We start from the raw sequence: 12,688 nt of genomic DNA, 5'->3' as shown, positions 1-12,688 counted from the left end.
CATGTTTTCTGACTTCCCGACCAGTGATGTATCTTCAGTGGGCTCTGCCATCTCTGGTCAGAGCAAGGCCCCCATCTCTTCCTCCTCCTCTTCCAGGGGAAGGAGAAGTTCTTGAGCATTCTGAACAAGTACATGGAGATCCACGGCACCGTGTACTACGAGAGCCAGCGGCCCCCCGAAGTCCCGGCCTTTGTGAAGAACCACGGCCTCTTGCCACAGCCTGAGTTCCAGCAGCTGCTGCGCAAGGCCAAAGTGAGCCCCACCCCCTCCTCCATCCTCACCCCCGGCCCGGCCATAGACGCCCAGGAGGCTGCCCGTACATGCTTGCCACATCTGGCACTGTCACTCATGCCCCTTTCTACATGCGGACATGCCCCAGCACACTCTGCTGCCCTGAACCTTGTGTCCAGGCCTCCTAGGTGCTGGTTGGAGCCAGGATTAGAGATAGGGATACCCATCAGGGAAAGAGAGCTGAATGGGGTTCAGTGATGGGAAAAAAGAGTTGGGCTTCCCGCCTGCTGCCCCTTAACACCAGTCCAGCCGACTTCTGGGTCAGGCGTGGATTTCAGAACCACTGAGTGGGTAGAAAGACAGGCCAGGGGCAAAAGGAGGGGGAGCAGCCAGGCTAGAGTTCCATCTGACTGCTATTGGAAGTCCCTGAACTGTGTCCTTGGAGCATGATCCTGCTGTGGGCTCTTGAAGTGTCAGCTGAACCTGGAGGGACTCTTTCCAGCTGCTAGGTCCTTTCCTAATCTGACCATAGCTCCTTTCCTTAGGCATCTTGGGTATGTGTGGTGTGTATATGTTGGGGTGGAAAGAGGATACCTTTTTGCAGTGAACAACCCAAACAACCTTACATGGCAACCCCAGATTCAGAATCACTTATATCATCTTCCAGGGGCCAACCCTATGAGCACCCCTCCTAGTGCAAGTCAGGTGCTGAATGTCTTTTGGGTGAGTGAGTAAAGCTATCCTTTGAGGTCAACTGTAGGAGTGGCCTGAAGCCTTGTAAGCTTGGGAACCCTTGTTCTTCTCTTTTTCTCACCAAATCATAGTCTTTGGAGCAGGAAGAAGCCATTGATATTACCTAATTAGAACTCCTCATTTCACAGGGGCAAAGGCACACAGCTGGCCTGTGCTCTCTACTGCCCCAGTTGCCTCCTGTGAATGTCCTGACCCCAGCCTCACCCTCAACTTCTTGGGGCTCCTGGGCTGTGATACCCAACCTTCCCTGATCACCATGCCTCCTTGGTTCTGCAGCTCTTCATAGGGTTTGGCTTTCCCTATGAGGGCCCTGCCCCCTTGGAGGCCATCGCCAATGGCTGTGTCTTCCTGCAGTCCCGGTTCAGCCCGCCCCACAGCTCCCTCAACCATGAGTTCTTCCGGGGCAAGCCCACCTCCAGAGAGGTGAGTGGGAAGGGCTTGAGCCCACATCCAGGGGCTCTGAGATGGGACCCCGAAGTTCCTGGAAGGGGAAGACTGAAGCCTGGGGTGAAGGAGAGATGGCCCAGATGGGTGGGGGCACCTCCCCTTCGCCCAGCCCAGCTTGGAAGCACAGGGAGGAGCCGCCTGTCTCTGTGCCCTGGGTAGGTATTCTCCCAGCATCCCTATGCAGAGAACTTCATTGGCAAGCCCCACGTGTGGACCGTCGACTACAACAACTCAGAGGAGTTTGAAGCAGCCATCCAGGCCATCATGACAACCCAGGTGAGGCTCGGATCCAGTCAGGACCGCCAATATCCTATACTTTGGGTCTTTGCTATAATTGGAAAAAGATGCTCCTCTTGGTGAATTCAGACTTGCAGGCCTGGATTGGCAAATTTGTGCAGGGGCCCCACTCGCCAACTTGGATGTGTGCATGTGTGTCGAGGAAGTGGAGGCGGAAATCTGCTTTTGTGCAGTGGGCAGCCTGCACAACCTTACATGGCAGCCCTGGATCCAGAATCACTAATTGAATGTCTTAGGAGGCCAGGCCCTGTTAGCACAAGTTAGGTGCAGAGTGGTTTCCAGGATGAATGCGTGAAGGTTTTTTGGACTCTTGGTGTCTCTGTGGCCTTGGGCAGCACATCTCAGTGCACCCAGATCACCTGGGATCTTATTAAAGCACAGGTTGATTTAGCAGGTTGGGTGGGGCTGAAGCCCTGCCTTTCAAACCAGATCTGTGGTGGCATTGGTGGCGCCACCTTTGGGTAGCAAGTGGGTGGAGCATTTGTGTTTCCTCCATCAAGTAAGTGTTGGTGTGTATGGGGTGCGGGGGGGATGCACTTGTGTATGGGAGGGGGCAGGGAGGGGCTTGTGCAGCTCACCTCCTCTGCTGGCACCTTTGGCATCTGAGAGCTCCCTGTGTGCTCTCATGATCCCTGTATATAGAGAAGAGGTCAGACTGTGTGAACGGGTTGGGGGTGGGGGGTTTCTGCTTGCCACAGTCCCTCTGGACCCACTTCTTAGGGTAGCTCAGACCCCAAGCTGAGCCAAAGCAACCACTCCTGCTGGGTCCTCTTCCCTGCCCAATACCACGTTGTTCGTTCATTGAGTGTCCCCTCCCTGGGGGGATGTGCAGCTCAGGGTGGGCTTGTGGTAGAGTCAGAGAGCATGTGGAGCAGGGGCTCTACAAGGGAGAGCCATGCCCAGGAGGATGCCCAGCTGCCTGGGGAGCTGGGGGCCCTGCTAGCCTCGGGGCAGAGGCCAACAGGCATAGATCCCGCTATGGTCTTAAATGCTTAGCTCTGGGTCCAGAGTTCTGCCTGGTTGTCCTGACTACAGGCCGGTTTGTGTTTGTTTCTTTGTTTTTTCTTTTTCTGCGGCGGGGGGCCACACCATGTGGCTTGTGGGATCTTAGTTCCCTGAACAAGGATTGAATCCCATGTCCTAACCATTGGACTGCCAGGTTGGCATTTTTTTAACATCCTCCTGCCTCCCATGGATCAGTCCCTCCCACTCAGCCCTCTCCCCACTTAGCCCACCCTCTCAGCAAATGACCCCAGAGAGTCCCTGCCTCCCGCACCCACTCCCTGCCTCTACCCACTATACCCTCGTCCTTCCCTCCTGAGCGGGTGTGATTGTTTCTTTAGAGAAAGTGCCAAGGAAACTGCCATGTTACTGCCTAGGCACACCTCCAGTTGTAGCGGACATGGCCAGGTTGACCTGTGAAGTGAACTTCAGGACCCTCCATCAGTGGTGCGGGGAGAGCCCTCCGCCCCCTTCTGAAGCATCCACTTAAGCAAATCCTCCTCTGTTGGGAGTTCCTCCAGGTCACAGACTGAGACTGGGTTCTTCCAGGAGCTGACCCCAGACAGGGGTTTGACTACAAGTAGTTTATTTGGGGGGGGGGGGGTTATCCCAAGAAGGAAGGTTCTAGAGTGACAGTGAGTCAGGGTGTGTTATGGAGGTTACCCCTGCCTGCAGTCACCTGGTGCCCAATGCTAGCGGGGACCTCTGAGAGGCGGGGTACTCAGATCCCAAATTGTCCTGAGAAATGAGGAAACCGAGGTGTTCCTCCCCCAGCTCCATCCATCGCTGGATGGGTGGGGGGTGCAGGAGGGAGTCAGCTCTCAACACTGGTCTGAACAGGCACCTCCACGGAAGGTATGGGGATGGGTGCTATCCTGGAGGAAACCCCCCACCTTCTTCCTGTTCCCTCTGCCCACCCCTTGCCAAAGCAATCATCCGATGCTTCCACCCAGAGGTGGGGGCAGAGGCGGGGGTGAGAGAGGGACCTCTGAAGGCTTTTGTCCACCTCCAGGCCGAAGGCCTGGCCCCACCTCCAGGATCTCTCCCTTGAGAGAAACTCAGTGAGTGAGATCCCAGCCCTGTGGACGTGGTGTTCCCAGCTGCAGACCTAAAAATGGGGGGTGGGGGTAGTCTGTGCATGTGAGCCCGTTCATCTATTCAAACGTTATTTCTGGTTGGACACACAAGAAACTGATAACGTGGCTGCCCCCGGGAAGGGTCTGGGCATCTGGGGTCAGAGGAAAACTTCCTTTGCCTTGTTTTCTCTTGATTTTTAAAAAACATGAACATCTGTTTAATTGTGTTAATTAGTTAATTAAAAATCACAGGAACATAAGGGTCCAGGAACTAAGGTATTGCAGATTCACCAGGCTGACTCTCGCAGCTGGACTCCAAACTAGCCCGAGGCCCCTCTGCCTTTAACCACCCCCACTCCTACCCCACCTCCCAGTTAATGCAATGCCTAGAAGGGGTTTAAAAGGCAGACTCTTGGGCCTGTCCCTGGCTTCAGATTTCAAAGGACTAGTGTGGCTTGGAGTCTGTGTTTTACTTTTTTTTTTTAATTTGTTTATTTTAATTGGAGGCTAATTACTTTACAATATTGTGGTGGTTTTTGCCATACATTGACATGAATCAGCCACGGGTGTACATGTGTCCCCCATCCTGACCCCCATCCTCCTACCTCCCTCCCCATCCCATCCCTCTGGGTTGTCCCAGATCACCGGCTTTGGGTGCCCTGTTTCATGCATCGAACTTGGACTGGAGTCTGCATTCTAAACAAGCCCCCTGGGTAAATCTGATCATCCTAGTTTAGAAAACAGAGACAGCTGGCAGAAGCTCAGAGAGCGAATGAGGGCCGCCATCAGGGGACACAGCTTCTTCTGCGAGTGGTGGGGCCTTTTGCAGGGAGAGGGAGGGGAAGGGGCCGAGAGGGACCTGAGGCATCAGCCTGGCAGCCCCCACCCTTTGCCTGCCACTGCCCCCCCAACAGGCAGCGAGGAGGCTCCAAGTGGGGGCTCTTTTCAGGTCTTTCAGCCTCCGTGGGTTTGCCCTTCAAGCATCTCTCTGTCCAGGGTGAGGCCATTCGAGGTGAGGGGAGGGAAAGGAGGGCCAGGGAGGTAGGGGGAGGGACGCCTGCTTTCTCCCTGCCTGCCGTTCTCATTATCACAGGCCGGTAATTCCAGCAGGACCAGCACCTGCCATCCTGTGAGACGGATCGCTGTGCACACCTGTAATTAGACCTAATGGGGGTAATTTCCAGGCAGGCTGGCTCGTCCGGTGGGAGATTCGCGGCAGGTGGGACGTGGCTGCTCTGAAAGGTCCCCTCATTCAGGGGGGGCTGCAGCTTTGAATCACCGCGTGATGGGCTTCAAACCACGAGGGGGATAACTCGGCGGCTGCTGCTAGAGCAGGCAGTGACATTTGGAGGGGAAGTCTCTTCTCCGGGGGGTTTATTTAAAACCAGGACTTGAAGCCTCGTAGCCGAGGCGACTGGGGAACTGCTAGGGCAGCAGCTGGCGACGGGGGCCTCAGCGGCCAGCAGCTCAGGCTGGGACTGACTGTGCAGAGCTCAGGGCTGAAAAGCTGTGCTGGTCGATGGGCTGTGAAGGACGTGGCTGGGTGTGGACCCGGGGGATTCTCTGGGACCCCGGAACTACCCCTGGATTAAGGACTCCAGCTCACAGTGCAGGTGACGTGAGGACTGGGGCAAGGTCAGATGGGAGGGGTCTTGTCCCGAGACTCGGTCCTGGTGGCAGCTGCCGCTTCCCAAGACCCTCCTCAGCTTGATGTCAGGCATGTCCTGGCCAGAGGGCTCAGGATGGGCCTGCAGCCCCTCGAGGTGGGGTCTCCTGGAGGCAGGATTGGGCTCTGACTCCACCCACCTCTGATGATGAGGAAGGGCAGGTGCGGGGGGAGTGTGGCCTTGAGCAGACCTGCAAGATTTCACTACCAGGGCTGAAGCTACCTGATTTCTGGCGCTGCTGGCTGGGAAATGGCATTAACAGGAGGTGGGCTGGCTGGGTGTGGTGCCCCCCACACACGCGTGGGGAGTGGGGCATGCGTGTTGAAGGCTAAAACAGATCTTTCTCTGAGTCTGAGATGGACCATCTCCCAGGTCAGCCTGCTGTTGCCTCCTGCCCACCTGGCCGATCTTCCCTCCAAGCCGGCTGTGTGCTGGGCCACTGGGGGCTGGTGTAAACAGGGCAGGGCTGGCCAGGCGAGAAGAGTGGAGGAGGGGCGGGGGTCCCCACTCCCGGGAGGCAGGTGCCTCATCACTTCCTCTCTCTGTTCCCTTCACTTCTCGGGCCCCAGCTGCCAAATCCATCTGCTCCCATCAGCCCCAGTGTGCGCTGCTCTGTAACTTTGATATTTAGATGGACGGTGTGTGGCCTCCATTTGGGGCACCTAGTTCATGGAGCTCCCAGGTGCCTGATCTGGGCAGGAAGCTTCACAGATGTGATCTCATTCCATCAGGCTGAGAGATGCTTTGGGTTTCTTTGCATGAACCTTCCACATCTTGGGCAGGACACAGGCAGAGCTGGGATGCTCTTCCGTCCTATGACTACTTCCCCAGTGAGGACTGTATTCCGGGCAGTGGGTGAGGCATCAGGGATTCGATGGTGAACAAGTCATGGTCCCAGAGTGCATGGGGCTTCTAACCTGAGGCAGACAAGGGACACATCAGAAATGATGACACAGGAGCCAGTTCTACACTGGGGAAGCCTCGGGTGGGGGCCAAGGAAAGTGGTCTTTTAACAGGAGTTAAACAGGAGGTGGTACTCTGGGTCTGCTTCCTGGAGGAGGTGACATCTAAGCTATGCTGTGCTTCGTCACTGTCGTGTCTGACTCTTGGTGACCCCGTGGCCTGTAGCCCACCAGGCTTCTCTGTCCATGGGGATTCTCCAGGCAAGAAGACTGAAGTGGGTTGCCATGCCCTCCTTCAGGGCACCTTCCCAACCCAGGGATCGAACCCAGATCTCCCGCATTGTGGGCAGATTTCTTTACTGAGCCAGCAGGGAAGCCCAAGAATACTGGAGTGGGTAGCCTATCCCGTCTCCGGAGGAACTTTTCGACCCAAGAATCAAACCAGGGTCTCCTGTGTTGCAGGCAGATTCTATACCAGCTGAGCTGAGCCACCAGGGAAGCAAAGAATACTAGCGAAAGTTGTCATTTCCTCCTCCAGATGAACTTCCTGACCCAGGGATCGAACTCATGTCTCCTGCCAGTGGATTCTTTACCACTGAGCCACCTGGGAAGGAGAGGATGAATCCAGGGGTTGGCTCGGAAAGAGCAGACATCACAGCCCAAGTGGAGATGGAACAATGAGCTTTAGGGAAAGAGGAAAAACTTGGTGTAGCAGGAAAGGAACCAAGGAGAGATGAGCTGTCCTGAGCCCCTGGGGGCCACTGCGGGGTGCACTGGGGAGCAGGGCATTTGAGTGGATGGAGTGGTCGGCTCGCTGGGTGCAGGATGCCTGAGCCCCCAGATCTCTGCTCCCAGAGCTGAGCGGCCAGGTCTGGGGAGCCCCAGGGTTTCTCCTGACCCATGTGTCTGCCTGTCTCTCCCACAGGTGGACCCCTACCTGCCCTACGAGTACACGTGTGAGGGGATGCTGGAGCGAATCCATGCCTACATCCAGCACCAGGTGCGTGGGTCCCCCACTCTCTGTCTCTGGGGTGGGACGGCTCCAGAGTCTGAGGACCCACCTCTGCCTGGGGTGCAGGGTGCTTTAAACCCCCAGTCTTTCTCCAGCCTGTTTCCTTCCCTGTGGAGGGTGGAGCTGGACTGTTGGGGGGCCAACAGTACTACTCAGCGACCAGGCCTGGAGCGCCCCTCTCCTGGACCCCCAGCTCTAGCGTCCCAGCCTCCATATCATAGCATGGAAATGCAAAGACTTTTATTTTTCATTTTATTATAAAGCTGTTTAAAAGTTTGGTAGCAAGTGAGGGGGAAGTAGGGAGTAGGTTGAGTCGGCGGGAGAGAGGCACCCCTATTTTCCTCCTAACTCTGCTTTCCTCCCGGCAGGACTTTTGTGTAGACCCGGCTCCTGCCCCACCTGGGGCCCGAGCCCCGCAAAGCCCCTTCATCCTGGCTCCCAATGCCACCCATCTCGAATGGGCCCGCAACACCAGCTTAGCCCCGGGGGCCTGGCCCCCAGCGCACTCTCTCCGGGCCTGGCTGGCTGCCACGGGGAGGGCCTGCACGGACGCCTGCCTGGACCACGGGCTGATCTGCGAGCCCTCGTTTTTCCCCTTCCTCAACAGCCAGGACGCCTTCCAGAAGTGAGTGAGCCCCCTGCCTGACCTGGCCCAGCTGACCTCACCTGTAGCCCCTCACTCCCTTGACCGCCTTGCCCCCTGGCCTGCCAGCAAGGGTGAGGGGGACTCAGTGCTTCCCAGAGAGGAAGGATCTGGAAGGGACCTTCCAGGCAGGTTTCCACATTGCAGCTCTACACCCTCGGCAAAGCCTCAGACCCCTGCCCAGCCTGTCTGGGCATCTTCTAGGTCCAAGCCGCAGAAACTGCCTGATTCCTCCTGATGCGTCAGCCTGTGGCCCTGCCCTTCTGCCCACTGTCAGGAGCTGCCCACCCAGCATTTCTCCCAGCGCCTCCTAGAAACATCCCTGGGTCTGGAATGGGTGGGCTGGGGCAGGGGGAATGGGCAGTGTCCACTGAGTGACTGCCTCCGGTGGTGCCCACCCAGGCTGCAGGTGCCCTGCGATGGCATTGAGTCAGAGATGAACCACCTGTACCCGGCCTTCGCCCAGCCCGGCCAGGAGTGCTTCCTGCAGAAGGAACCTCTGCTCTTCAGCTGCGCCGGCGCCAGCACGAAATATCGGCGGCTCTGCCCCTGCCGAGACTTCCGCAAGGGCCAGGTGGCCTTGTGCCAGGACTGTCTGTGAGGGTGACCACCCGGCTGGCCCTCCCTACTGCAGGAGAAAGCACCAGCAGATTCCGAGCTCCAGTGACCCTCCCTCCCCTCAACGCCCCCGAACTGAAGCCTTCTTCCTTGACCGGGACGTGGGCAGGGCAGATTGGTGCGTAGGTCTAGGGAGGGGGGAGACTCTGCCAAGCACCTGGTGCCCACCCTCGGCAGGCTCCTCGTGCTCCTCCCAGGGACACATGGCAGCCCAGTGGCCAAGCAGCTGGGGGTTGGTGCAAGCGTCCCACTGAATGACCCAGGAGCAGGTGGTCAGAGGCCCCTTGCTCTGTGCAAGACCAGATCTGAACCAGATGGAGAGAGGGCTCTTGTCCTTCTTGGGACCAGGAGGGGCCCTCTGGGTATACAACAGAGGAAGCGGGGTGATGCTTGCTCGATGGCCCATTGAACGGTCCACAGAGTGGGGAGTGATGTGTGAGGGGTCAACGTTGTCCCTCTGGAGCTGTTTGCAATGTGGGCAGAAAGGGTGTGGGGCCTAAGGGAAGGCCAGGCTGGGAGACCCTGTTTATGCCTCCTATTAGCTTTCCCAAATTCCTTCTCCCCTCCACATTTGGGGACTACAGTCAGAGGCTGCAGGGACCACCTGGACCCTGGGTTGAATTGTCTCCCTCTTGCTTGTTCCAACTCTCTTCACTTTGGGCATTTCCTGAAACCTCCCCCAGCATGACTGCAACTCCAGACCGTGGACTTGCTTCCAAAGCCTCAGGCCCTGCCCCATCCCCCAAGCATCTTTCGTAGGCTTGGGATGGACCTTCAGCCCCACAGCACACCTGGCCTATTTCCTGGCTCCCCAGGCCTGCTACCCCGTTGTGCCCTCCCACCCCATCAATGCTGCATCTGCGTCCCTACCTCCAGCTTCCTCCAGCCTCAGACCTCCTCTGGATCCAGCTGTCCATCCATCTTTGTGTGGCATGCCTTCCCCTTCACCCTGAGCCCAGAGCCCTGCTTGAGGAAAAAGACCAGGACTTCAGAAACACTGCCACCCCACCCCAGTTGATTTTTAATCCCACTCCCTTTCTGGCAACCTGCCCCACCCACCTAGGCCTGCCCCTCCACCCTTTTGCGGAGGCAGCCACAGGGCGCTGAGTCCAGAGAGGGGGGACTAGCTCTGCTGTGGGCCTGAGGGTGGACACCTCCCATCAGAGAGTCCTCTCGGCCTGGGTGGCCCCTGTGGCCACAGAAACTCAGTAGCCACCAAGGACCTGACCTGTCGGGGGAAAGCAATAGAGACACTCTTTTCTCTCTCTTTTTTTAAAGATTTATTTCTTGAAATAATAAATATTTTATTGGGATGTGAGGTGCAGAGGAGGAGTTGTGCTATTTCTCATCCTTTTCCTGGGATGCCCGGGCCTGGAGGAGGAGTGGAGTGTGAACACCCAGGGTAGGGGGCAGATATCTGGGGCCCGTGGGCCCCTCCTGCACATTGTCACTCCATCTACAAGGTTGATGCTGTGTCAGGCTGCTCAGATGAAATCCCTACAGGTGTCAGAAGTCCATGGGCCACTCTAACCACCCCAGCACTGTGACTTTAGGGACTCTGCTTGACCAGCAGGCTGTACCCAGTTCTGTCCGCCTGGGTCTGGCCTCTGCTGGCTGTGGTTGCTGTGAGGTCAGAGAATAGAAATGCATTTTGATGAGAATCTCTGAGCTGGATCGTGATAAGATGACTGACTAGGGGAGGGAGGTCAAGACAGCAGGGGAAAAAGATGAGTTCATCTCAACGAACACATCAAAAATACATGTACACGTGGAACAATTCTCACAGAAAACCAGCTGAAAGCTGACAGAAGATCCTTCACAACCAAAGCTGCAAGAAAGATCCCCATGTAACTGGGTAGGACAGGGGGAAAAAAAACCAGGATGGAATCTGGACCCCTGGGAGGGAGCTGTGAAAAAGGAACGGGTCCCTCATCCTGGAAACCTCCTTTGCCATTTGGAGGCCTACTGGGCAGACAAGGAGCTGGAATGGCTTGGTCTTTGCTCAAGAGGACTGTGCAGGTACTGCCTTGCTGCCAGGCAGGGCAGAAAGAGACCAGCACTGACAGCTGTCACATCGCTGTACTTCCCAACCTGAAACACACTCCTGCCAGTATGTGCAGGGTGTGCAGTAGATGGGGTTTCAGCTGATGGACCCAGGGAGAAGGCTCGATTGAGCTGTGCAGAAACAGCCCAAATGTCGTCTAGGCCACCATTGTTAATACATATAAGATGGGCCCTGAGTCTGCCATAGGACCCTCCACTGTCAGTTTGCTCAGACAGAGCATGGCTACAGTGGCCGTGGGCTTTGTGAGAGGGGCAGGGCTGACATCTGAGCCAGTTATCAGTGTTCCCTCGGCAGAGGCGAGTCCAGGACGGGTCCAGCAGCAACAGACTTCGTTGGTATGCACATCAGGTAGTGGGCAGCATCTCTGAATTTCCTGTCCCCTGTGGACAGCCCCTGAGGAGGAGTACACAAGGGTTTCTTCCCAGTAGGAGCACTTCACTTCTACCTACCTCACATTGCAGCTTAAAGCCAGATCTGGGGTTTATTATTCCAATGACCGGGGAACAGACCCTGCCCCCAACAGGGCTGTGACAACCACAGAGCAAAGAGGCTGCCCCACCCAACATCCAGTGTAGGCTCTGGTCTCCCCAACACCAAACATACTCCCCATCAAGAGGACAATGGCCAGCCCACCCCGAGGAAAGACGTAGCAGGCACCCACATCAAAAACAGCCCTCACACCGAAAATATTGGATTCACACAGTCTACGCAGGGTTACCAGAGAGCAAAAACATACAAAAGAATCACAAAAAAACTAGAAAGAAAGAACTCAAGCCCAATACAAGAGAAAACCATCAGGACACTAAAGCAAAAGAATAAAGAAGAACTATGAAGTCAACTAGAAAACAAGGTTTGAAATGGCAATAAATACACACTTGTCAATAACTATTTTCAACGTCAATGGACTAAATGCTCTCAAAAGACATAATATGGGGACCTTCCTGGTGGTCCAGTGGTTAAGAATCTGCCTGCCAGTGCAGGGAACATGGGTTTGATCCCTGATATAGGAAGATCCCACATGCTGCAAGGCAGCTAAGCCTGTGTGGGAACTACTGAGGCCATGCATCAAAACAACTCAAGCCCATGTGCCCTAGAGCCTGTGTTCTGCAAGAAGAGAAGCCACCGCAGAGAAGAACAGGCCCTGCAAGCAGCAACAAAGACCCAGCACAGCCATAAATAAATCATTTCTTTCCTTTTCCAGTGCTCATGGAATATTCTCTAGGATAGGCCACAAGGTATAATACAAAATAAGCCTCAACAAATTTAAGAGAATAGGAATTATTTCAAGCATCTTTTCTGACCACAATCGTATGAAACTAGAAATCAACCACTGAAAGAAAAATGAGAGAAAAAGAGATTACATGGAGACTAAGCGACATGCTACTAAAAAATAATGGGCTGACAATGAAATCAAACAGGAAACCAGAAAATACTTCGAGACAAATGACAATGAAAACAAAAACCTATGGGATGCAACTAAAGCAGTTGTAAGAGGGACGTTCATAGAGATACAGGCCTTCCTCAAGAAACAAGAAAAATCTCAAATAACCTAATCTACCACCTAAAAGAACTTAGAAAAAGAAGAACAAAAGCCCCAAAGTGAGCAGAATGAAGGAAATAATAAAGATTAGAGAGTAAATAAATGAAATAGAGATTTTAAAAAAAGCAAACAGAAGATCAGTTCAGTTCAGTTGCTCAGTTGTGTCCAACTCTTTGCGACCCCATGAACTGCAGCACACCAGGCCTCCCTGTCCATCACCAACTCCCGGAGTCCACCCAAACCCATGTCCACTGAGTCGGTGATGTCATCCAACCATCTCATCCTCTGTCGTCCCCTTCTCCTGCCCCCAATCTTTCCCAGCATCAGGGTCTTTTCAAATGAGTCAGTTCTTTGCATCAGGTGGCCAAAGTATTGGAGTTTCAGCTTCAACATCAAACCTTCCAATGAACACCCAGGACTGATCTCCTTTAGAAT

The 12,688-nt window shown here is 55.1% G+C and overlaps 1 protein-coding gene across 1 annotated transcript in view; it reads left to right on the top strand.

The window, feature by feature from the left end:
- The window catches only part of MGAT5B (alpha-1,6-mannosylglycoprotein 6-beta-N-acetylglucosaminyltransferase B), a 66,427-nt gene extending 57,796 nt beyond the window's left edge, over window positions 1-8,631 (top strand). The window contains exons 14-19 of the mRNA XM_052658242.1: window positions 97-252; window positions 1,261-1,407; window positions 1,591-1,707; window positions 7,301-7,375; window positions 7,756-8,012; window positions 8,433-8,631. Coding sequence (XP_052514202.1) covers window positions 97-252; window positions 1,261-1,407; window positions 1,591-1,707; window positions 7,301-7,375; window positions 7,756-8,012; window positions 8,433-8,631 — 951 coding nt within the window. The remainder of the gene's footprint in view (window positions 1-96; window positions 253-1,260; window positions 1,408-1,590; window positions 1,708-7,300; window positions 7,376-7,755; window positions 8,013-8,432) is intronic.
- Window positions 8,632-12,688: the final 4,057 nt, after the last annotated feature.

Source organism: Budorcas taxicolor, chromosome 19 (genome assembly GCF_023091745.1).
Source record: "Budorcas taxicolor isolate Tak-1 chromosome 19, Takin1.1, whole genome shotgun sequence".
Taxonomy (NCBI): domain Eukaryota; kingdom Metazoa; phylum Chordata; class Mammalia; order Artiodactyla; family Bovidae; genus Budorcas; species Budorcas taxicolor.
The sequence above is the reverse complement of the archived record's forward strand: the minus strand, read 5'-3'. Positions and strand labels throughout refer to the sequence as shown.